This window comes from Tauraco erythrolophus, chromosome 1 (genome assembly GCF_009769465.1).
Source record: "Tauraco erythrolophus isolate bTauEry1 chromosome 1, bTauEry1.pri, whole genome shotgun sequence".
Taxonomy (NCBI): domain Eukaryota; kingdom Metazoa; phylum Chordata; class Aves; order Musophagiformes; family Musophagidae; genus Tauraco; species Tauraco erythrolophus.
In genome coordinates this window covers 108704167-108731013 of record NC_141465.1, presented here as the reverse complement: position 1 = coordinate 108731013, position 26847 = coordinate 108704167, and the positions used below count along the sequence as shown (strand labels likewise).

General features: G+C 35.9%; 1 protein-coding gene across 1 annotated transcript in view; it reads right to left on the bottom strand.

Annotated features, from left to right (window-relative positions):
• POSTN (periostin) overlaps positions 1–26847 on the bottom strand; it is a 38102-nt gene that overhangs the window by 5091 nt on the left and 6164 nt on the right. Inside the window, exons 3-20 of the mRNA XM_086616190.1 lie at positions 22920–22984; positions 21453–21610; positions 20657–20821; positions 19721–19867; positions 17471–17612; positions 14921–15133; positions 14627–14761; positions 13608–13756; positions 12945–13081; positions 12032–12162; positions 9058–9188; positions 8784–8886; positions 8337–8404; positions 7722–7767; positions 5485–5532; positions 2629–2724; positions 1948–2037; positions 284–361 (exon numbers count right to left, since the gene is read on the bottom strand). Of these exons, the coding sequence (XP_086472316.1) occupies positions 284–361; positions 1948–2037; positions 2629–2724; positions 5485–5532; positions 7722–7767; positions 8337–8404; positions 8784–8886; positions 9058–9188; positions 12032–12162; positions 12945–13081; positions 13608–13756; positions 14627–14761; positions 14921–15133; positions 17471–17612; positions 19721–19867; positions 20657–20821; positions 21453–21610; positions 22920–22984 (2102 nt within the window). The remainder of the gene's footprint in view (positions 1–283; positions 362–1947; positions 2038–2628; positions 2725–5484; positions 5533–7721; positions 7768–8336; positions 8405–8783; positions 8887–9057; positions 9189–12031; positions 12163–12944; positions 13082–13607; positions 13757–14626; positions 14762–14920; positions 15134–17470; positions 17613–19720; positions 19868–20656; positions 20822–21452; positions 21611–22919; positions 22985–26847) is intronic.

Here is a 26847-nt window from a genome sequence, read left to right as displayed (position 1 = left end):
AAATTCCACATAAACACTGAAAACACCATATTGCATGACAAACATAGCATGCTATATATCAGACTCAGGCAGCCTCAACTCTGGAGCTCACAGAAATGTGAAGATCAGAGTCTCAAACCAGAACATTAGATTTCGACATTTATCAGTTTCTGAGGTTTAATCTCTGGGTATGATTTTGCAGTATGAGCACCTTTTCTGAAAACACAGATTATCCATTCAGTAATTACTTAATATATTTTTTAATTATTTTATTTTTTTAAGGAAGGAATATAAAGATACTAACCTTCCTCAAGCAGTTTCTTCAACTTTTCTTCATTGTCTGAACCACCTGCAGTAATTCGAGTATATTTTATTTCAGGACCTGGAAAAAAGATATTCAAGACAGTGACTTTAATCAAATATAACAAGATTGCCTTTTAGGTTATTTTTTCCAATTTAAAACTTAGGATGGTTCCATGGTTAATGTGCTTTAACTTGCTTTTATGATCATTTTATCTTTCACCGTGTCCTAAATTAAACTGAAAGAGGGTTACAAATAGTATTTAGAGCAATTCAGAAAAGCATTTAGACAAATTTAACATACTTATAGTAAATATCTGCTCACATTCTGGAAGTAAGATGGTTTTAAACACTTAGTTGTATTAGGTCATAGATCGGATATTTCCTATGTACAAGAAGAATCTGGATCCACTGTTGTAAATAGACATCGTTGCTCATATTACTGCTGTGAGAGTAATTTGAGAGATTAACATTTGAGATTCTTTATCAGTTTCTGCTAAAAAGGGAAGAGAAGGAAATACCAGGTCTGAAAGTCTGGCATCTTACATTATATTGACCATTTTATGTGGGATATTAGTGAAACTTGAATTTGAGAAATGAGAAAATGGTATTTTATTTTCTCCGCCAGAAATCTTGTGTTGAAAAACAGTCTCAGGTTTAGTCAGAAACCACTAATGTTTTTCATTCAGTTATTTTCATTGTAGTAAATATTTGTATGAGAATAACGTAAGTCTGGTTCTTTATTTCTCTCTTGCTTGAACGACTTCTTAAATTGAATTTTAAGATTTTCTAAATAAACTGAATATTAAGACTTTCTACTAAGTCAGTATGTTCCTATAACACTCTCTCTTCCTTACGACCGCTATAGCAGACAGAATTTTAATGGAAACATACAAACTGTTACTTAAACAAGGGAATCAAATTGCATTAGCAGACAATTTGTGATTGCTTAAATATACCTCATTCCACTTTTCAATTTCTGTGAAGTTTCTAGGATTCTTAGAGATATCTCTGTAGTAGGTCAAATATAATTGAAATTGGCCAAAGAGTTTGAAAGCTACTGTGGGAAACAGTCAAGGGAAACAAATGTACATTAATTTTATCTTACATTAGCGAAATACAAAAGTCTAACTTGTGGATATCAGATCAATCTAGGCCTCTCTTCACAGAGAAACGGGTAAGTTCTTTTTCTGAAATGTTTGTCATGAGAGGCTGGGATGACATGCAAAAGTACCTATCTACACACTGAAGGTCTACCTTTGGTCAAATGAAGCCTACCTGGAGTTATACAACCCAAAATTTCATTTTAAAGAAGTCTTTCTAAAGCAAGCCAGACTGAAAAAATGAAATGAAATCAGTCTCATCCTGAAATGGTAGCAAGAAACTTGCAAAAGCAGACACTGCAAATATACTAAAAAAAAAAAAAAAAAAAGAAAAAAAGAAAAGTTTTCATTGTTTTGCATGCTGTTAAAATATTGTTTTAATTTCTGTATATGTGTGCACAGCACACACAGCCAGAATTTGAGCCACACAGAGGAAGCGGGAAGCATTAGGGAAAATTTATCTCTCCAGAAAATGCAGTTTAGGCATTAGGACAGAACTTAAGATATGTTACTTTTGTATATAATGTTGAACTTCACCAAGTATGAATAGCTCAGCATAATTTACCTTGAATAATTCTCTCTTCTGTTACTTTTTTCTCTGTCACTTCCACAGGTCGCCCATCAATGATTTTGGTATATGTTTTAATAATTGGTTCTACAAGGATTTTTAAATTGAAGACATTAATCAAGTGATAAACAGTGTTACAAGTGCTGTTTTTGAGATACTGAAAGTCACTGAAGAACACAAGGAAATACCATAACATATTTTATGAAAAATAAAATGCTTCCTCCAAATTTAGAATGGCCACAGCTGGTTTTTCTTTAAAAGCACTCTAGATGTGAACTTCTCAATGCCTCTAGCAAAGCAGGAGACAAAGTTTACCTCTCTGTCTGATAAAATTGCTTTTGTATCACAGAATCGTGCTGCATTTTTGATTGCAGGACTACAATCAGCAAATAATTCTTAACTGAGACAGATGTTATGCCAGCATGCAGAGCATTTCTAACACTGTCTTGATTGTAGCTATGGAACATAGCTAGGCAAAACCCCCAATTTTTTGAAATGCATGAGGAGTGAGAATGAAATGATGCAATAAAATTACACCACTTCCAGAAGTCCTTGTTAAAAACAGAGCAGTTGTGTAACATCTCACATGACTCACCTACATAAAGCAGAAACTGACTGGGTATAGTGAATGTTTCAAATTCTTACTAGTACAAATTGAGCTGCTGAAAGCATACCAACCTCCATGAATCACTTTAGTTATTGTCTCCCCTTCCCTGACTATTTTGAACTCAGGTTCCCCTTCAATTAATTTAGTGAGCTGTGTGATAGATGGGTCTGTGACATAGGAAAAAAACAACAGGTTACAAAAAGACAGTCACAAAAATATTCGTGGCATTCCACAAGGCTGAGATGAAGCTAGCATTATCCCCCCTACCCTAAATAAACCAGATGACTGTAATGGATAATTTTTTAAATCTGAGAAGCCATTTGCAGAAACGCTATAGAATCTTGCATTTCCTTCTATGCTATCTTAAATTTAGATCTTATCGCAGATTTCTTATTTACAATTTTTCTTTTACTTTCGTGCATCAGATATTTTTAACATATGTTGTCAAGTCTCAGGCAAAAACCAGATCCTCAGTAGCTGAAAGGAAGTCTTCCTCTCCGTATATTGGTAAGAAGCCTACTCTGCAGCATGGCTGGAATCTTACAGCTATTGCTCTGCTAGTGATCAGCATGCAAACTTGTGTGAAAGCTGAGAAATTAATCAGAGAGAGATAGCTTTGTCATGTTATTTCCTACTAACTGTACAGATATCCAAGAGGAAACTAGGTCTTTTAATCAGAACTCTATTACATTGTTTCGGGGGGGGGTTTATTTGTTATTTTGTTGTGTTTTTTTTTTTAAGTTTGTTTGTTTTCTTGCTGGTTTGGTTTTTTTTTTTTAAGCTACAAAGACTTGGCCAGTGGTCCACCAGCTTAAAGAATAAACATAAATAAATAAATAAACTTAAGATATGAACTGGAACAGCTGTAAGGTTATTTGACAACATCAATGGCTATCAGTCTTTGAGTTGTATGGGAAAAGTCATCTTGATTTCAATGACCAAAACAAACCTCTTAATCCCTGTAGACCACACTGATCCACATGTATCTGTGTCTGACACGGGGAGCAGCAGATACTAAATAAATTAGAAACATACCATTGATGCAGTCAATTAACAGGAATAAAATAATTCTTCTGTAACAAGTGTTACAGCAACATCTACTTAAGAAGCTGCTGTAACACACACTTCCCTTATTCCCTGTTCAGAGTTAGAAACTTAATACAGTCCATCTCTCTCATTTTCCTTAAAAATCCTTTAAAAATTTTTCTTTGTATAGATTTATGTAGAAGTTGATACTGCATAGATTTTTTTTTTTCAATTACCGATCAGGATTTAACAATAGCTTTTTAATATGTGTGCCTGGTGTTAATTGTTGAAAACAGCACAATCCAGGCTAACTAGTGTCCTTCAATAGTAACAGATACAAGCATACATTTTTGTTTGCTTTTGCAACAGAAGATGATTGTATAAGTTAGACTTAAGCTAAATTGGGTGGGGGTGGTTTTGTGTTTTTTCACTGAAATGTCTTTTGCATCATCATGTGCTAGAACTTCCTGACGTATGTTGCAGCAGTTAACATATAAATTTGCCAGCTTTTTTCTATAGATAATCGTGGGCTTATGTGGTTTTGATGGGAGCTGCTGCTCACTACTGTTACTACTACCATGTTCAGAAGGGCCAGAATTGGCTTTATTGGGACTATTTCTAAATCATCAACAGAAAGGCTATGTTGGCCGGAGATCACTCCCTGGAGTGTGTCTCAAAGCAGAAACACTGTACTGGCAGCGTAAAGGAGTAACCCTTCAATACTCACAAACGTATAAAGTTATTTTTTCTCTCTCTGGTGAATAACATTTAATTGTACATTTAACTATAGAAGTGCTCAGGTATTTAATTTTTTCTTTAAAACAGAGTTCTGTTCCAGTTGCCTTTCAGCTTCTAAATGTCATGTATATCACCTAAACTATATGCCCTGTATCTGGATTTGACATAGAAGAGCAGGTACTTTCAAAGAGTAATTCACTTTTCTCATAGGAAGATTTCTAAAATATTTTGGATGAATTAACATATAGAATCATCTATCCATTTATATTGCGCTGTGAATCTGATTTAATGATGGAACTAGACAACAAAGATCAGCATGTATGTCAGACGATGTCGAATCCTAGGTGGGATGAAGCACAGACAAGCTGGTAAAAAAGCAAGCCTATGTCACTCCTGCTGGGAGGAATTCCTCCCAGAAACATTAATTAAACAGTCTGGATAAAATTTTTGCAAGACGTTTTTAACTGCCTTTCTCCTCAGTTGAATTCAATCAGATTCCCTTTGAGTATTTTTATTTCAGTGGGAAACTGAAGCTCATTAGCAGTATACCTGGTCTAGTGAAACCAATGGGTGTTTTAGTTAAATTATGAATCACACTTGATTTTGACAGTCTTAGCTCCACTTTTGTTCTCTTCAGTCCCACCAATTATCTTTAGGTCATGCTTTTACCTCAAGAAATAAAAAAAGAAAGTTTAGCTAACTGTCCTTTCCAGGCATCTGACAGATATTGGTATTTAGAACTGATTGAAAACTGTATAAAAATGAAGTGATTTTTTTTTTCTTCAAAGTGTAAGAAACAAACCTACTTCATTTTTTAAAATAGCTGTTTTAATTTAAAAATAAAGAAAACATTTTTATTTAAAGTATAGTAATACTTGGGGCACTTAAACGTTTTGAAAAAAAGATCATTTAAAAAATATTTTTAAAATGCCCATAGAAAGGGGAGAAAAACTCTTTGAGGAGAACAACTATGGGAAATCTTTTAATATAAAATATTTCAGCCAGTTCTAATTGCAATATTTGTATCTTTGCTTTTAAGCAAAGTACTGAATGTCCTGGAGTTGTTATGTATAAAATGCACCCTGTTAAAGAAATATATGCAATATATATTCTATATATGTGTATGAACATATACAGAAATATATTCTAAGGGCCTCATTTACCTTCCTTTGTGATGATAGGCTGGACGTTGCTTTCAATTATGTTAATTTCTGAAAGTACAGAAAGTGGAATATAAAGCACATTCCATTCTTACAGTTAATTATGGTAATGATCAGTTAGATTTGGTCTGGTCATAAAGACGTGGATAAAACCACAGATATTAATGGAGGGAAAAGTAATTCAAAAGTACCCAGAGTATGAATCTTGGCTCTACTTATTAAACAGCAGTGTATGCAAGTCACCTTCAGACAGTCTGCTGGCATGCTCTTTGCCTTTGTTTGCGCCTTATGAAACCCACTGATCATGAAACCCATGATAATGTAAGATACATAATAATAATGGCTTACACAATTCCCTGCAAAAAGATTTGCACAATTCCCTGAAGTTTCTTAAATTCAAATCTTGCCATTTTCTTTTCCTTAGGGAGCTGACCTGGTAAACACAGGAAACCTTCTTACATTCAGAACTGTTCTTACACTTGACAGAACGCCAAAGAGAGAATGACTGCAATGCCCTTGGGAGATCGAGTTATCCCTCTATACCTAAGACAAGCTCAAGTATTCCTTGAACATCTCTGATTGATAGATCATTATTCGACTCATACCCATTCACTGGTAAAGAAGCCTTAACCAGTAGAGGTTCCAGTCTTCTGCTTCCCACATTCAATTAAATCTACACAACTTTCTTGATGTCTGACATTGACCTCTCTTGCTTCAGTTTACAGGCATTGCTTCTTGTGCTATTCTCACCAGCCATGGAAGATAGAATCATAGAATATCTTGAGTTTGAAGGGACTCATAAGGATCATCAAGTCCAATTCCCTGCTCCCCACAGGTCTACCTAAAACTGAACCATACGATTAAGAGCATCGTCCAGACACTTCTGAAACTGATAAGTTTGGTGCCGTTACCACTTCCCTGAGGAGCCTGTTCCTGTGATCAATCACCCTCTCTGTGAAGAACCTTTTCTCAATGTCCAATCTGAACTTCCCTGGATTCAGCTTCATTCTATTTCCTTGTGTACTATCACCAATCACTAGAGAGACAAGATCAGAACCTACCATTCCACTGTTCCCCTTGAGGAAGTTGTAGGCTGCCATGAGGTCACCCCTGACCCTTCTCTTCTCTAAGCTAAACAAACTAAGTGACTTTACTGCTTGTCATAAGTCTTGCCCTTGTGGCCTTTCACCACCTTGGTCACACTCCTCTAGACACTCTGTAATAGTTTGATGTCTTTCTTATATTGAAGTGCCCAAAACTGCACACAGTACTCGAAGTGAGGCCACATCAGTGAGGTGTAGAGTGGGACAATCACCTGCCTCTACTAGCTAGCTATGCTGTGCTTGATGAACCCCAGGACACCGTGGACCCTTTCGGCTGCTATAGCACACTGTTGACTCATATTCAACTTTCCATCATTATAGATTATTCCATTTTTTGTTCCAAGAGACTTTTAACTTCAGTGTATCCATTCTGTTTTCAAAACCCTAGTGCAATGTTCTCCATCTTTGCTGAGAAATGTGGGTAAAATCCTACAAATATTTAATCGTCTACCTAAGTTCATGTTCCCTCACAAGCTAAAGCTTCAGCAGGATCTTTATCTTCTAACAGTTTGCTTCAACAGGTTCTACTTCATATGCAGAAAATAAATGCAAACCCTGAGAAAGGCTGCAAGAGAGCTAAAAAGGTTCCTTTTTCACATTTACTCCCTAAAGAGAAAATGTTCAGAACAACTGCCTGTCATACAAGCCTTATCTTTGCATGTATGGGAAACAGGTGGAAGAGGTACACTCTGTCCCTCTGAATGCTTTTATGAACAAGAAAGCACCTCAGTGCAGAGTTTGGTCAATGCTATGTCTTGGAGTGTCAGTACAGTACAATGCTACATCTTGGAAAGAGAGGCAGTAAAACTCTGCTATGCACCAAGCACTGAACCTTGGCTAAAAACTGAAAAACAATCTTTTCCTTGTGTATCTTGCCAATCCCAAAGAGTTTGAACCGCTTACTTCAGGGTTACTTTCCTGTCACACATCTGGAAAGGGAAAAAAATTCATATAGTAGCACAACAGCCAGAAACATTCTTCTTCAAGTCTTTCTCTTCCTGCCTTTCATTGGCGCATCTTGCTTTCCCAGAAATTGCTTTCTTTTTGATTGAAAAAAGAATCTACAATTCAAGATTGGAATTGGCAACATTTAAAAAGCAATTGCAACCCATCTGGAAGTATTTAAAATGAACTTACTGTAAAACGTCAGTGGAATCTCTTTGAAGGTACTGTCACGAACAAACTATAAATAGAGAAAAGTAATTTTAAAATTCAAAAAGAAGAACACTTGCATTCTGGTTTCTTAATGAGTCTGGGCTTCATTGATCTAAAAGTTAGGCTCTGCTCTTTGCCTAGGTCATCTCATTCATTGTTGAGGGAGAATGTAATCTCAAGAGGATAAACGAGATAGATAAGGATGTCTGTTTTCTCCACAGGGTATTGAGGCTTGTGGGTTTAATGATATAGCATTTTAGACACTCAATACTTCTTTCAAAGAGGGATTGCCTCAAGGATTTAGAAGATTTATTTTGCGGGAGTGATAAAGTGTATCTGAACCAAAGAGCAGATTTGGGCCAGTTCACATTGCAGTTATCCAAATGCAAATATTCTACAGTTATTTGGTGTTGAAAAACATAAATTCTAACTGTTGAGATAAGTGCATAATTAATTATTATATTTGGGTAACTGGGAGCTATTGAATGTGTTGCTTGCTGAAGAAACAGAGGGACCAGAAAATCAGTTATGAATTATAATCTACATGGTTTAACATATCCTGCCAAAAAGAAAAAGGGATCATTATTTAAAGAGTACCTTAATTTGAATGTACTTAATCAACTTCTTCAGGATTGTGAGCAACTGATCATTTCCAACAGGCAGATCTGACAAAAGAAACAGGCATGTAAGAGGAAACATACATCTCTGCTTATTTTACTTTCATTTACAGTGGTTTAGGAAATGTAATCACTCTCGAACACTCACACAAGAGTGTACTTGTACATATACATTCTTCCATATTAGTGGAAAAGGTAGTCTATGGCATCTTGTCTTCCATATACTTGACTCTCATAAAGTTTCAAAGACTTGTCATGGTTTCAAGCAAGGGTCTTCCATAAAATGAGTAGTGAGATAAATTTTCTGTTTCTTATTCCACATAAGAATTGTCTGTTTAAAGGAGTTAACATTTTTAATTTATCTCACCTATGTTACATGTAAACAGATTCAGAAGAGTGTGTATAACATCCGTGAACTAGCACTCACCGGCTGGATATAGGAGTTTATCAATAACATGAATGACACCATTCGTTGCCATGAGATCAGATTCTCTTGATTTCAGTTCATTAACCAGAAGAGTATCATTCACCTGGTAAAGGACAAAAAGAGAACACAAGTTATCAGGGATATTAAAAAACAAACCCAAATCCCTCATACAATGTTCAGAGAAATGCGTCACATTCTGTAACGTGGATAGACATGGAATGTCAAATCCCTGTTACAAGGCTGTATCAGGGAGACGTCTTTTTTGACACTTAACTGTTTTCAAGTAGAGTTTTCCTCCTTGGATAGTTTTAAGAATGTTTGTCACGCCAGGCTCAAAGCCACTTCCAACGAAAACTCCTTGTGTCAAGTGGTAAAGGAGAATGTTCCTGAGAGCATTTTTATCTCCTATTAAAGAAGAATAAGAAAAGTAGGAATAAAAATCGAATTGAAAAGGATAGTATTTTCTGAAAATTCTAAGGATTCACACAGGCTTGAATCCAAAATAAGCATGGTAGAAATGAAACTACCATGAACACATATAATTTGAATTTATTAAAATGATGATAAAGAGAAAAAAACAACCATATGACAAAAAAGGACTCAGAAAACAATAATAAAGATGTTAAGACAACTCCTATACAAATGAACAGAAAAGTGGTCAGTATTTTCCTATTTTTCTGTATTTTGTTTATTTGCTTGCTCCTCTTACCATAATTTTTCGCCCTTTTCCTAAATATGTTCCACAAATCATTTGCTAACACAGTAATTTCAGGACCACTAAGCAGTCAGCTATATCAAATTTCACCAAACTACCAAACTCCAGCTTTAACACTGTTGCCATTAAAGGGAACCATAGCTAACAATTAATACGATTGTTCTCTTGTGTTAATGCCTTTCTGAGATGACTGGGAATACACAATTTTTTATATACACACATCTGTTCCAATCTGATGCAGGAGAAAGTTATTATTTCCTTTAGGCAGAAAAGGAGGAGTCATTTGGTGTGCTGGTTTTGTCTGTTCTTACAGAGAACAGATGCAGCTTGGAGAAGCTGGGAAAGCGGGAAAAAATCCTATTCTAGGGGTGATTTCTGTATTTCAAGGTTTGACATTCTTATTTGAAAAGAAGACTAAAAAAAAGCTAGTATTTTCAAGACTGGAAAAGGAAATAGTTTCTGGAACCGAAGTTAGTGTCCTGACAGGGGTCTCTGGTGTTCTAGGTCCATGGAGGTTCGGGGTCATGGAATGGGCTGTAGGAATATCTCCAACCTGCCAAGGAGACATGGCACCAAGCAGAACAGTTTTAAATCACATCTGCTTGCCATCACATGGAATATTGACCATTCTATTACAAATTTCTTTTAGCATTACACACTGATATTGATTATCATTAGGAGTTTCAGCCTTGCTGAAGCTTCAACAGAAATAGTGCCTATGATTTTTTCCTGGTGTCTCTTTCAACGAACATTTTCCTTTTTCTGCTTTTTGCCTTGATGACTGATATTATTGCAATTCACTTTACTACTGAAGTGCAATTAAATGCTTTTTTTCTTCCTACTAAAGTTAGCACCAAGATTTTGTGACTGGACTATGCATGGATAGTTTCGTTACATACAAAGCCTAAACATGGCCATTCAAAAGCTGTTTTCACAAACTATCAGATTATCTTTGTTCTATGCCACAATGGTTACTGATTAAAATAATCATTGTTTCGTGTATTTCTTACAGATGAACAAAGTATTTCTCTATATTCCTTGAAAAAAAGTACATATTTTAAGGTTCAATTTCTATGGAGAAAACAACATAATGTCTTTAAAGAAAGGCAAGACAGAATTCCAGAAAGTAATCTGAAAGTCCAAAAATTGGACTTTCTGCTGAAAAAAAACTAATTAAAGTAAACGAAAATTTCATCTGCCAAGGAAAGTAAGTAGAAATTGAGTCACAATGGTAAAAAACATAGTACATAAAGCCCCTTGAAAAGCAGAATGACAAATATAATTGTATTCTTAATGATAGAAATTATCCAAAATGGCATAGGCCTTAGGTAAAACTTCAAGTTGTGAATTAGAGACAAAAATAATAGATTAGATAAACTCAATCTTAGTTAATGAAATAACTACGTAGTCCAATAAAAACAGAACAATGGCATTTATCCAGTTACTGCTGTTCACAGCCTTGAGACAAGCTTCATTTCATTTCATAGGTATCTAATGTTAGCCATTTAGGCTACCTGTCAATTTACTGTTTAGTCACTAGAGACACATCACACTAAAGGTAATTTAGACCACTATCATAAATTTAAATGGCTGAAGAGATAATTCAAATTGATAGTGCCTTATTAGGGAGTTAAAGCCTGTATAGAACTGCAGTTGCTGCCTATCAACGCTCTGAGCTGGACTCTTTGAAGTCTTTAAGGACTCATGGGATTTGGCTTCATGTCTTCGAACTTTGAATTAAAAAGTGCAGGAATGGAAAATGTGACTGATCTTCTGGATGTGAGATTCGAGGCAACCACTCTTCCTGCACTTGTGCACAGGCCAGATTCACATTACTCTCAAATAAACTAAATATATTTATAGTGTTGTAGCCACAGTCCACTCCTTTAGTGGGAAATTCTGCAGGAGAGTTTGAAGTATTCACTGTGCATTTCTTCTCTTATGGAAACAAAGCACGGCATCAAGGAAACTACACTTAAATTCTGTGAAAAATCTGTATCATTCCAGAGCTTAAAAGTGTAAGATGGAAAGGAATGACATAAATTGATTTAGCAATACATATTCAGTATCTATCTTTTAGAGCACAGTGATATCAGAGATTACTGGGTGGAGGCAGAGAAAAGAAAGGAACAGAAAGATAGGACAGTCAGTGCTGCATATCTTTTAATACAATTGTCACAACTAGAAAAGAAACATGATATAAGAGACTTTTCAGTTTAATAAATCTATAGCAACGTTGAATGATGGAAAATTGAAGCTAATTAAATGAATGCAGATTTTATCTTGAAAGATAATTACATCTTGGAACAATATATCAAGGAATGAGATTTAAATTTAAATTCTGGTTGGATGCTTTTTTCCAAAATGATATTTTCTCTATCCCCTAAGAAAAATAATTTAAGGAAGTCCTAGGATCTGCTTCATGCAAAATTTGAATGGTTTCATCAGACATCTTTTGTGTAAGAAGTACACTAGCCAACTTTCTTATCAATTTCACCTTTGCTTATATTTCTAGTTTTCTAATGTTACTTACTTATCAATACAGCCTTATCGTCATCAGTCAAACCTTTAAAGGCATCGTTAGTTGGAACAAACAGAGTCCATTCTCCAGGCCGTGACAGAACATCATCTAAATCTGCTGCTTTCACCAGGCTGAGGAAAACACTGTGTACAACAGACAAAACACAAATGTATTCTGTTCAAATGTAGTAACTATACTTGTGTCCAAACACTTAGTTCTCTCATATTTTCTGATAGTGCATCAATCTTCAAACACTCTCACTGTTTCCAGGAAATAAAGACAGTGTTAGAGGAAAGTGCAAAGAAAAAGACAGTCTTAAGAGGAGCAGATTGAGGAAAAAGGATTTGAGAAAATAAAAAATATCGTCCACCTGGATCAGAGCAGAGTTCATGGAATAAAACTGCTACAGATCAAAGAGGTGAAGAGAAGATGCCAAGGCCAGTTGCTCTCTCTAAATATAGAGATACTTGCAGGCTGGGGACAGAAGTATGTACTGGAAGGGTATGCAATCATGCTGCACTCAAATGGAATTGTACTACTTATTAATTAAACCTCCAGACTTCACTGAATTTATAGCTCTGGATGTATCATCAAATCCCTTTTGTTTTCTTAGTCTTAGAATCATAGAATCATAGTCCTCTCATTCTGGTGCCTTACTGACTCCTATGTGCTGAAAACAACCATTCTATCATAAAGTCTGGGAGTTCTTTCAGCATCCAGTTGGAAGAGAACATTTTTTCTCTTTTCTTCCCTACCTTGCTCCATTAGTTTTTTGGGTTTTTTTGATGACATAATAACCCCTTCCCTGCCCTCCCTGTCCCCCAAAATCCAACAATCCACAGTTCACAACTATTTTTCAGACCAGCTGTGCTGTATATACAGTTGTCCTCCATAGGGAAATAGTGCTGCCGAAACTACTACTCACCTAAAACGCTTATCATTTCTCAGCATTTCATGCAATGTCTTTTCTGCTGGATTGATGATTTGTCTGAAGATATGAATAAAACCATTCCTTCCTTCTTTACTTCCTCTGACCATGCATGAATTTTCAATACATACAGCCTGATTAAAAGAGAAATAAGAATAACTGTTCACACAACAATACACAAGTAGACTTAAAATGAGATGTATTCATACTTCCCAACAGGTTCCTAAATTTAAAAACAATATAAATACATATTAATTACAGTCAAATTGTGTGTTCTTGCCAATAAATTTGGTATTACCTGAGAAAGAAAAAGTAACAAAAGCTGAAGTTAATATGCTGTAAAATATTTCCAAACTTGATTTTTTGGTTCCACTTGAGAATGTTCTTAATTAGTTGTAAAAATTAGCTTTAGAATTTTGCTATTGATGAAGTGCCAAATCTGGAATTCTGTTTCATTTTCCCAAAGTCTTCCATTTGAAGAAAGTTCCCATTGATAAAGATCAGATTTTAATCTTTTTTGAGCTTAAGAGCATGAAGATTTGTGCCAGATAGTCATAATGGTAAATGTTGGAGGTTTCATTCAGCTTTGTCTTTTGTTTTTTCATGACTCTTCATTTTCATAGTTGGGATACATGTTGTTAGAAAGCCCCATTCACTTACTGTGCGGTACACAAAGACTCTAAGCAGTTTTCCTCCAATTGTCTCCAGCTCTTGTCCATTGTACAGTTCATTAAGTCCAATTTTCACTTTTATAATGTGATTCTGCAGGATCGTTTTAAGAAGGCGTTGATCCATCCTTAAGGTGTCATCTACAAAGCCATTTAGACATTAATATATAGGGATTTGTATCATGACTTTTCATTCAAATAAGGTTAACTGTGGATGCTATATTAAAAGACCGTGGAAACACTGACTCTTTCTTTGAAATGCTTGAGTTAAGGCTTGGATAGATCTCTGTGCACAGAAAATAAATTTTTAAATAGTTTCTGCAAATTGCCATTCCTTAAATTTATACATGAGCTTTTGGCACAGCCCTGATTAATTGCTATAAACAGTGTGGTAGATGATTTATATTTGGGCCTGCTCCGTCTTCTGAATTACTGCTGAACTTATTTCAACTTTTCCTTTCTGCATGCACCCCTTAAAATCTTTCCAAATTTGCTTCTGTGGTGGTGAGTTAACACTCAAGTTCTTGGGGGAAGGGCGAGATACCCTTGTGTTCACTTCTACAAATATGCAAAGACCTGTTTTATGGTATATTTGTATCAGTTTCTCTCTGCTTTAATGTACTGGAAAATACCAACCTTCTTGCATAAAGTTTTTGAGAATAAATAAATAGTGAATCTAATGCAAGTAATGCAAAGGTTAAAGGAACTGGCAACTCATTAATGTCTTTCCTTTCCCACTATCTGTCTGTACGTATTTTGTATCTTATTTTAGTGATAATATTTCCATTAACAAATGATACCACTAAAAACAACCTGTGCAGCCTGGTGGGTAGGTTTGTTTTGTCTTTCTGCATGGTGTATACTTTGAAAGGACGAAGTTTCTACATTTGTCTGTGGCTCTCTTTCCTTGGGACTTAGAACAATTACTGGGACTTATTTGGAAAATTGTCAGGGTAGCATATATTCTTGTTTATTTTGAAATTCAGAGCATAATCTTTTAAGGCTACTAACCTGAGAAAGCGCCATTCAGAGGTGCCAGGAGAGTGTATTGGCCTTCTGGTCTTAGAGAAGATGCCAGTCCTAGCTGTGCCACCAGGTCTGTAAAAGTAGTCTGCTGGGCACCCCCAAGCTCAATGACTTGCTTGGCTGCAAATAAAAGGATAAGAAAAGGTATTTTAACACACAAGTTATTCATTTTCTTGATTTGGATTCTCCATGCTTATCCGTCACAATATATCTGAGGAAATCTAGGTAAGATTGTAGAAAACATCTTCAGTGTAAGAAGTTTTCATACACATCACTGACCAGAATCAGGAATTAGCACTTCATCAATGAGGTGGATAACACCATTGCTTGTCACAATATCTTTGCGTTTCACCATTTTCACTCCATTCACAGTCAGACTTTCACCATCGCAACCAACTTCAACTGTGTTTCCTTCCAAGGTTTCATAGACAGCTCCACCTGTGATGGCTTCAGAGCACTGGAGAGTGTTTAAAATGTGGAACTTCACGAGAGCTGTGGATAAAAGAGCAGGAAGTTCATTTACAGGTGTTTGGACACATATATTCATATATATAATTCACATATAGGTGTGGGATAAATTATTATATCTACACTATTTTTAATGTATGCATTGTCTAGCATATTTGCTTATCTGCACTCATAGATTCTTTATTGAAATTTATATGAGAATTGATACTATAGGCCTCTAAACAACATCCGTGGTCAAAAATCTTTGGTATACCTTATCTTATGAAAACTATACTGGTTATGTTACAATCTATATGTAACAGAGTATATAACTCAGTGACTGCAGATGATATGCTCCAAATGGACCTCTGACTACAAAACTCTATATGTTATGCAATCAGCCCCAGATTTATGTTTTCTTATGTCTTATTATGTGAGATTCAGTGTGCTAGCCTCTGTGGGCACCAAGAGAATTAGCAAAAAATTCCTGAGACCAAAATGAACAAAAATAAAAATTAAAAAGCCACAACAAGAATGCTGTTTATGTCAGGATTCCATTTTTAGTCATTGTATCGTATTCAGATTAGTCTAGATCCCTCTTTTTACCATTCTCCATTGAGGTACTACACAGTGACTTAATCAGGCTTTAATGAAATGATGGAGAACTTGTTTAAGTGCAGTGTAGCTCATGAATGAAGAAAGGAGCTTCAGCTAAATACTGCAATCCAGGAAGCTCCCAGTATGTGGTCATTTCAGGGGCAGACATTAGCATACATGTGATGGTAGTTCTCAAAAACTACTAGGTTCCAATGAAGATGAACTCCAGGATTAAACACATTTGACCACAGAACTAAGTGGCTAGTTCCATCCTTAAAACTGACACTCTGAAGGCTCACTTTTCATTTGTTCTCCCTGAAGAATTTATATGAAGGCAAAATAAATAGTAACAAAGAAACAAGTCTTTATGAAAGAATCAGGAGCAGCTCTACTTTTACTTTTCCTTTCAATAAATAGATGGGAAATAGACCATTGGTTTCAGCCCTGTGGTGAAAAGAAAAAAATCACTTTTCAGTTTTGGACCGGGAGAGATATCTTGGAACATTCCAGCCCATATTAAGTAGCAGTAAATGGCGTAAACCAAGAAAAGCATCCATGCACCTCTCCTCCTCTAGGGCTTTATCTAAGGCATCTAAGGCTTTATCTAAGGCATATGGTGTATGTTTAAACATACATCATAAATTGTCACAAACTGCAGTCTCAGACTTCTAGTTCTGCTGTTTCCAGCCATCTTACTTGTATGTGTGTTTGGAATCACTTGGTCTCTTTGTACAATTTAAAGAAAAAGAGGACCTTTCAGTCCTGCATGGCAGAGTAGCTGCCCTTTCCTTGATAAGAGGGACAGATGTTTTGTGAAATTTCAACTGTAATGATTCCAACGAGACTTCCTTTTTTTTGTTTTCGTTCTTCAGATTATCTTGCAATTTCCCTGACACGTCCTTATTAGCTCCTCAACAAAAGGCTCAGTACTGCAGTTCTAGTGCAGCCATTACTTCATGGAGGTCAATGAGTATCCTGTTTCACTAGAAAAAACAGGATCCAAAGTATTGAAGTCTAAAGGATATGATTTTCAGTAGAAGTAACTTGGAGGGAGGCTCCGGGTTAGAAATATTTACTGATGAGCAGCAAGATGGACCACAGGGAACGGTAGTGTCTGCATTTTTGTTGAAATGAAACCATCTCAGATTCACTCATTGACAAAAATGTAGCCTTCCATTTCACAGTGGTTCATTACATTACCGTTCACATAACAGACTGATTCAGTTATTATTTAGTTTTATTGTAGTTCTCAGAAGAAGTGTTCTGACTGTTATAGTTTGTCAGAATATATAGTATAAATTCAGTTCAAATAGCAGGGCAGAACTTGCCTTTTACAAGTACATGTCTTTTTTTGTATTAAAAAGCTGTTCATGAGAAAGCTATGAGAGAATCCCACATTCATATAGCCCTGCATTTCTAGAGGCAGGAGTCTCTATTAGAACTATGCAGCTGAACTATCAGAAATATCAATGAGCTTGTATTTGCAGTTTCCTTTGAAATGTTTTGGAAAGCAAGTTTTCAGTCAATTTGAATCCTTAGGCAACTGGAAAAATCAGACAAAAGAATTAACCCTTCCTATATGTATGAAGGTACAGGTGCTTAATTTTGGAGCTACTAGGATAATAGAATCATAGAATCATGGAATGTTTAGGGTTGGAAAGGACCTCAAAGATCATCTAGTTCCAACCCCCCTGCCATGGGCTGGGACACACTCCACCACACCAGATAGCTTCTACATCCTGATCTACTCACCTGTATTTCTCATTTGTAAAAAATGTTACATACCTTCAGAAGCCACCTTGTCACCCATGATCCTTTCTAAGACTCCCCTTGGAAGTCTCTCAAAAGCTTCGTTAGTAGGAGCAAAGAGTGTGTAATGACCAGGCCTTCCAAGAATATCCAAGACATCTGATGTGATGGCAGCAGCCTGTAAAATAAATAAAGTTATTAATGCTAATTGTTTAAAATATTAATCACATACATTAGCCACCTAGTGGCCACAAGTACCTTAATGCTAGACTGAGATCAGTGTTATAAAAAGATGTATTAAAAAATAAAATGTCAAAAAAGGAATAGAAAATTAATTTTGTGGGGAAAATGTGGCTTGATATACTGAGATACCTCCTTAATTTGTCACACAGTAATCAATAAATTCTGATAGAGGGGACAACAGGGCCGAAATTTTTATTATTATTGCCTGATTTTTTTTTTTAAAAAGGTTAACAAAGGTTTTGACAAATTAGATCAAAGCAATATTTTATCAAAGCTAAAAATTTGCCCCTAAAATAATAAAAAGGTGTATGACTAATTTGATTAAATACAAGGAGGAGGTTTTGAATTACAATAGGAGGCTGAGGGGCAACCTCATTTCTCTTTACAGCTTCCTGAGGAGGGAAAGTGGAGAGGAAGATTCTGGTCTCCCTGGTATCCCGTGATAGGACACGTGAGAATGGCTCAAAGCTGCATCAGAGGAGGTTAAGGCTTGATATAAAGAAACATTTCTTTAGCAAGAGAGTGGTCAAACACTGGAACAGGCTTCCTAGAGAGATGTTTGATGCCCCAAGCCTGTCAGTGTTTAAGGGACATTTGGATATTGTCCTTAACATGTATTGACTTTTGGTCAGCCCTGAATTGATCAGGCAGTTGGACTAGATTGTTGTAGGTCTCTTCCAGCTGAAATAGTTCTATTCTATTCTATCCTACCCTATCTCAGGCTGTGAGACCAGGAAAAATTTATCTCCACGTTTTTAATCCCTAAAATGTTAATCAGCTCTGGACAAGGAAAAAGTAAAGTTAAACAAAATTGATGAAAAATTCTCAACTTTCTAGTAATGATGAAGTAAGCAGTCTGAACTAAATAAAACCCAATTCAATACTTCTAAAAAATATAATTTCTCTTTTATTACTTAAATAAATCTTTTTAACTTACTTATAAATCTCATCTCTACAACCTCACAATTACTAGATTAATCCTAGAAGAGAATACTATAAAGCATTTATTTCTTTGGTGGCTGCAACTTGTCCTAATTAGAATCAAAGACTGAAGAAAAAGAATAATGCAGGAAAAGTAAACAAAGATATTTTGAGAATATATGATGGATTAAAAGGGTAATATGGCAAGTTATGTCAATATAAATTAAGAATAAAGAACACATGTAAAACTGAACACATCTGGACCTGAGTAAAGAATTTGCTCAGTTAAATGTACTATTGAGTACTATGAGTACTATTAGCTCAACCTAGGGCAGAAAGATAAGTGCATATGACACTGGCAAACTGGAAGATGGGAATAACCATCTTAAAAGAATGCCATATTAGAGTATCAGGGCAGATTTTGTTTGATGATTTCAGTAGTGCACTTGGTTTTGCAGCCAAAGTCACTAAAGCAGTATGAAGTGCAGAGGCATGCCCACAGGAATTAGGAGTGTGTTATAAGAAGGGACTTCACCCTTTGAAAAGTCAGAAAGGCAGTGTGCAATGTGATGCAACTGAAAGAAGAAAAAGCATGATGCCAGCATATATCCTAGAAACTGGTTAAGTTTTTTTCAAGCAGAGTTAGGGAGGTTTGTAATTTAATATAAAAGGAATAGGGGAGATCTTAGCTAGAATTAGGTGAAAATTTCTGCTTAGACTTTATAAAAGTTAAACCCAAATAGAAGAGATACAAGAAAGAATGCACAGGAAAAAATACAATACAAGGGGCTTCTTTTTCAACTGGAGACTAGAAAAGGTTGGCTTTTCCTAGTGCTTGAAGATAAGACACACTTTTTTTATGTACAGAGACATATTCTGTCCTATTGGTGTAGTCCTATTAGATCCACACAAGAGCAGAGGCAGACTTATGTAAAATATACTTTGCCTTTTTATATAGCTAGATTTATAGATTATAACAATATTAGCTGGAGTTCTTAATTTAGTTTATTCCTATCTCTTACTGAATGAACCCCTCTTACTTCCAAGTATCATGCACAAAAAGAAAAGAAAGAAGAAAAACCTAAAAGACCAGAGAAGCATTTTTGGGTTTTGTCTACTTACTCTAAGAGATGAAACATCATCCTCGACTTCAATGAAATCTTGAATGGTATTTCCAACGGCGGTCAGGACACGATCAACAACATGAACAACACCATTGGTAGCAATCTGATTGCCATGGATGATCCTGGCACAGTTAACAGTAACAACCTGTATTTGAAGAATCAAGTAGTAGAAGCTTAAGCATTAATTTGATCACTCACTTGGAATTTGATTCTTACAGATTGGCAATGTATGTACTGTACATTATGTATTCACTGTTGTTTTTTCTTTTTTTTTTTTAAATTTAAGCAAAATCTTGTAAGATCTGAAAGGCTGACTAAACTTCTGAAAAGATAGATTTATTTGTTTTTGCAATTATTCAGATTTGTTATCCATATTTGGTCAATATAGTGATTGTATTGGTTTTTACTGCTATAAACTGTAGTTCAACACAAACATTTCCACATGTTTAAGGGAACAAAGATGAGTGACTTGACTGGGAGATTTCTAGCTTTTATAAAAATTATTTTTTTTCCCAGCCAAATAGTGGATGTGTGTTCTCTACAATCTTAAATGCTTCTACTGTGCACTCCTACTAAAAGAAAAGAGATCTGATTTACTATTACTTCATAAACACCTTAATAGTAGATTTTGCTCTCAGTTTTTTTAAGATCATATATTTTAGCCGTGAAAGGCTTTGTCTTTTAGGAAGAAAGTTCATTCTCATTCGAACTTTGATTTCTAAACAGCAAAGAGCATACATTTGTTAATACTTTCTTAGTAATTAGGCTACACAGCAAACAATTTCAAGAGAATATTTATTTCTGTTAATGGCAACTGACTTTCTAGATGTTAAACTTTCTATAACCTATTTTTCTCACTATAGAAGAAAATAGAAGAAAGAATCATGGCTATAACTGAATAATTCTATTAGAGAAAAAATAAGAATATACTTACCCCATTAGGATAATGGTTAATAAGCAATTTCTGGTCATTATACATAGACACTAGAGTCATGCCATTCTTAAGATCTTTTGTCAACATCCGTTTGTTTACCATATGGTGGTGGAGAGCGTTATATAGTTCGATATTTACATTGTCCACCAAATTCCTATGAATTTCCTATAGAAGAAAGCAATTCAATTCAAGTTCAAAACATTCTTTCAGTTGGAAAGATGTACATGTTGCTTTACCTTAACATCTGCTTTAAATATATTCAACAATGTATATTTCCTGTTAGGAGACATGATTTTTATACATATCAGCCTGGCTCTACTTAAGTGATGCTTTAGTCTGAGTTGCTCACAAATGAAAGACAAGAGGTCTCATCAAACAGACAAGTAATTGGAGGAGCTTTAATTCACTATTTATTTAACTAAAAGCATTACTAAAAGAAGGACATCTGAACCACTGACAAAGTATGATTATATTCTACATCATGCAATTGCTGGAATTCCTGTCAGTTTCCCCAAAACTATGCTAATAACACTAACCATATTAATAATTGTCATGCAAGAGCTTAAATAAGAAACAATTACAGTTGCTTAGTACTCCTGAAAATAAATTCAGACTAACTTCAACAATGCATGTTAAGCATGCAATTCTTTTATTATAACTTGTGCAATGTCCTTTTATATCTAAAATATCAATATTGTTTCTAGTCTACCTTATCATAGACTAGCTGTTGCAGCTAAAACATTAGCTGAAAGAGAAACACACTTTACCACATGCACACGTGCACATACACACTCACTGAATTTAATTGTTCCCAGGCTTCGTTGCTTGGTGCAAAAAAAGTGAATGATCCTCGTCCCTCAATCTCTTCTCTCAGCTTTGACATGTCGGAATACTGCTGCGTGGAGGTAGCTCCCACAATACCAAGTGTGCCATATACATGATCAATAGGAGCAACTAAAACAAATGTGAGATAAGAATACTGTAAACTCTTCAGTCATCCAGATTCTTTAAATGAAATCTACTTTGTTTCTTTTGGCTGGACAATAATATTGCCTTTCTGAAACTGTTTAAATCAATATTAAAAAAATGTGCTTGGATTAAAATTCCACTGTAAGCATACTCAAAAAACATCCAAACACATTGGCTTGTTATTTTTTGTTTGCTTAATGAGCTGAAAAATCAGATCAAACAAAACTGCATATTGTGATGTTTTCTTTAGAAGACTAGTTTTGTGCAAAACCCAACCTCAAATGAAAATCTATCCTTTGGTAATCTCTGAGAGAGGACATGAGTAAATTCCAGCTATAATCACAAAAATTTTAATGGAGTGGGTTTCTTTTTGGGTACGGTGGATCAGAATTTTTCTTGCGAGGCCTCTTGCTTGTCTTCCAGTGCGTGGTTTGTGCATGTATAGATTCATCCAGAGAGTAAGAATGGCCATAATCTCTCAGTCAAAGCATCACTACACGAGAACAGGATTTACATCTCCTAATTCTAGGCATCTAGAAGTAAGGCATCTGCATGTAAGCGAGTTGTTCTTGACCCTTTGTATAATCACCAAGAAGAACAGGCAATTTCAGAGTGTAACTGACCTCATCCTAATGTAAACATCTAAAGTGAGATTAATTCATCTAAACAAACTGATCTCTGTCTTAGATATGCCTAACTCTATCATTGAATATAAAGATTACTTCAGATAAAGGGCTCTAAAGCTATGAAATATATTCCTTCGGAAATTACTCTTCCCTGCTACAATTCATTGTATTTATACAAATAGAATAACACAAATAGGAGAAATCAAAAATTCCTGTTTTCATTTTCACTCCTTTGTAGTTTATTTAAAGCCTATAACACTCTTTTACTGAATAAGATTCAAGTCTTCTCAAGAAAAGGAATAAACAGAATTTAGATATGCCACACCTCATGTCTTGGGTTTATGATCTCACTGGTATGCTTTAGGTTATTCTGGGCTGACATGGGAATAGGAATAAAAATTCTTTGGTAGCTTTGGGAATTGAAGGCACTATTGTTCCTCTCCAACCCAGCAACTTGAAGGAGCTGGGAAATTCAACCTAAACTGCATGATCACATTCAGTGTCAGCTGATTTTTGACTTTGTTGACTGTATGCAAACAAAGCTGTACATTAATAGGCAGTAATTCTTAAAAAGAAGTAATCATTTTTCAAGATGGCCAACTTTGAAAGTCTCTTGTGTTGTAATGCTTCTCGAATACTGACTCATCCATATTAAAATAAGCTTGTACCTGCAGGACATCCTCTCATACCATCCATCTTCATATAGCCAGGACAGCACTCATATAAGACAGTTCTATGGGACATAAAAAAATCTCCAATTAAATAACATACAATAAGTGTATACTAATTTTAGCTGAGTCTAATTTTTATTTTTTTTTAATATTATTTTTTCATTTTTAAGTACACACTCCTCAGGTCTTTTTCCTTTTTTTATCATTCAACCTTTTCTGTATAGACTATAAATTGGTTGTAGTTTATTAAATGCAAACCTTTTGAATTTACAGAATGACTGCCATCATTAAGTTTAAGTGCTTGGAAGGAATATGAGAAAGGATGTGGAACTCATGTAGACAAAATATAATGTGGCTGGAACAATAGATGAAGAAAATTAATTTAACAGGTCTATTTTGAAAAGATTAGATGGGATTGAAGAAACAAAAAAAAGAAAGTGAGGACATTGAGAGAATGGTAGCAGTAGGGTTGTAAAGGAAAAAGAAAAAAATAAATGAACTGAAAAAAAATTAAAATGACAAAACTACATGAGATCACCTACATACTGGATAGGAAATAAACAGGTATTTAGGAGAAGGTCTTGTGGATTGTATGGTGATAGAAAGACGGATAGCAGAGCCCCATTTTATCAAAGACGACTTTGAAAAAGCTCAGGAATGAGGGAAAGAACTAATTAAGAACAGACATAAAGCAGGTCATAGAGAAGGAAGTCACTAAAGACTGGGTGGATGGACACAAGGGAAAGTTCACTGGTAACTGTAGTGAGGATGAAAACTAGACTGCAACAAATCAAGATCAGAGTTAAAAGAGTTTGTCATCACAGCAGACATAGAATTTAGCAATACTGGGGACCAGGAACTGTTATATAATGATGTCAACAAAATATTCCCATTCTCGAATACATATAAGCTATACATAACAGCAAACTAGGGCTAACCAAAAATTGTACACTCTAACACTAAATTTAGCATTAATGGTCTTATAAGTTATAATCTCTTCTTGATTAATATGACAGAACTAAAAGGTCTACCATAGATCTTACCGACAAATTCTCTTACACGAAAGTGCAAATTCACTAAAGTTACCACAGAGCTGATTTGGGCTTTGCAGGAGAGGGAATGCCAACAAATGATATAATCTTACTAAAGTCTAAAACACAAACTTTAATACATTAAACTTCAGATATTAATTTTCAAATTATGGTACACTGTGAATGACAAGGAAAACTTGCCATCATGGTTTTACATAATAGATTTATTTTTATAGGTGTGGCTGATGTTGGCTAAGCTAGAGTTCTGAACAGTAATTCCTTAAAGGTTTTTGCTGAGTCTTTACCACTACATTCCAGCTTTAATTTGTAGACTCTTTGGTGGCAGCTGAGTACACTTCTCTCATTTTTCATAAACTAAAGCTGACAAAACATTAACCACAAACATGTTAAAATGAACAGCTTATTCAAATGAACAGTTGGACTTAAGACCTTCAATATCCAAACTGCTTAAAGAGATTAAAAAATGAAAGTAGATTGGAAGAACAATAGCATTACGAAGTATTATTTTAAAAGTGAGGATTGTAATTTCATAATTGACAGCAATCTGGTAGAGCTGGTGAAGATTGAAGAACTTTTTTAAAAAACACAGTCTTTAATTTCTCTGTGCTATAAAAATATTGTGTCTCCATTTCCTCATCTACACGTACACACATGACATATTCACCCTTCCTCCATGTGCATCTTTTCAACTGAGAAGCCATGTATCGAAAGGATTTGTATGGTTCTTTTTCGTACATCTCTTTCTGTAAAGCAATTCAGTGAACAGCTATTTCTTGCGAATGTAATAGCATACAGTTTAGGCTACAGATTTTCTAACTAACAAGGAAATTAATCTTATATTATTCCTCTTTGCTACATCTCTGCCAGGAGCTAATTTAAAAAATAAAAATCTGATTAAAGGCAAACATATAGCCGCATAGAGGTCAGAAAGTTCTCCCAATTGTGTGAACTGCTTTGTCATGAGAATGTATTTTCTCCTTCCATGAAATAAAAAGTATCTCCCCCTCACCCCCTGAGCAGCTATGAAAGATTGCAGTCTTAATTAGCTTTTGGAAAAAGGAAAGAGGAAGTTGAGTTATAAGCATAGCGTAAGACTCGGTAAGTTCTTCTTACCATATCCAACAATGACACGATTAATGAAAGGCAGAAAATTGGCTGAAGAACAAAATTAAGAAAGAAAATATGTCTTCAGCCAAACATTACAAGATCAGTGCCTTTCTACCATGTAACTTGTTATGTACAGCCCAGTCCTTTTTCCAGTCATCAAGGGTTACTGTAAGTTTCTACTTACAGTGTTCGCATTCCTTTACAGTTGACTGCAATTAGAAGGTCCATGTATCATCCGTGTTCAAAATGTAGTGAGAAAGATGGAATGGGAGAAAAAAGGTCTGTACGGAGGATCCCATGATAAGGTTAGAACCAGATAAAACTCAGTGAAAGATGCAGTTCCTCAGCACCACTCATGTATCAACATAGTGCACAGAGGAAGTACCATCTCACACCATAAGTCATCCTCATCTGTGCCTCTCTACTAGTTCACTAGTTCAGTATAAGAAGGTGCTCAAGTGAAGAAAGCAGTTAGTCAGATAACAAGCAATGCTGCAGTCTTGAGTTTTTGGAGGTTTTGGTGGGGTTTTTTTGTTGTTGTTGTTTTGGGATGTTTTGTGGGGTTTTTAGCACACAGTATTTCTGACTTAATCCAAAGGAAAAAAGGGCAGAGCAACACTACCTTATGTCCTTGTGCAGTGGATTGACCTTGGCTGGATGCCAAGTACCCACCAAGCTGCACTATCACTCCCCTCCTCAGCAGGACAGTGGGTACAGAAAATATAACAAAAAACTTGTGAGTTGAGAAAGACAGGAAGAGATCACTCACTAATTACTGCCATGGGCAAAACAGACTCAACTTGGGGAAATTAGTTCAATTTGTTACCAATCAAACCAGAGTAGGATAATGAGAAATTAAACCATATCTTAAAACAACTTCCCCCCACCCCTCCCTTCTTCCCAGGCTCAATTTACACCTGAATTCTCTACCTCATCTCCCTCCAGCAGCACAGGGAGACAGGAAATGGGGGTTATGGTCAATTCATTACATGTTGCCTCTAATCCTCCTTCCTCCTCATGGAGAGGCCTCCTCACACTCTTCCTCTGTTCCAGTGTAGGGTCCCTCCCACAGGAGACAGTTCTCCATGAACTTCTCCAACGTGAGTCCTTCCCATGGGCTACAGTTCTTCAGGAACCTCTGCAGCATGGTTCCCTTCCACAGGGTACAGTCCTTCTGGAACAGACTGCTCCAGTGTGGGTCCTCCATGGGGTCACGATTCCTGCCAGCAAACCTGCTCCAGTGTTGTCTCCCGTCTCCATGGGTCCTGCCAGGAGCCGGCTCCCGCACAGGCTTCCCATGAGGTTACAGACTCCTTCTGGCATTCGCCTGTTCCAGCACGGGTTCCTCCATAGACTGCAAGTTAATATCTTCTCCACTGTTAACATCCATGGGGTGCAGGGGGATAGCCTGCTTCACCATGATCTTCACCACGAGCTGCAGGGGAATCTCTGCTCTGGTACCTGGGGCACCTCCTCCCACTCCTTCTTCACTGATGTTGGAGTCAGCAGAGTTGTTTCTATCACATATTCTCACTCCTCTCTCTGTCTGCAATTGCTGTTGTGCAGGTTTTTTTTCCCCTTCTTAAATATGTTGTCCCAGAGGCGTTACCACTGTTGCTGATGGGCTTGACCTTGGCCAGTGGCAGATCCACCTTGGAGTTGCCTGGCATTGGCTCTGTTGGACATAGGGGAAGCTTCTAGCAGCTTCTCACAGAAGTCACCACTGTAGCCTCCCCACTACCAAAACCTTGCCATGACAATCCAGT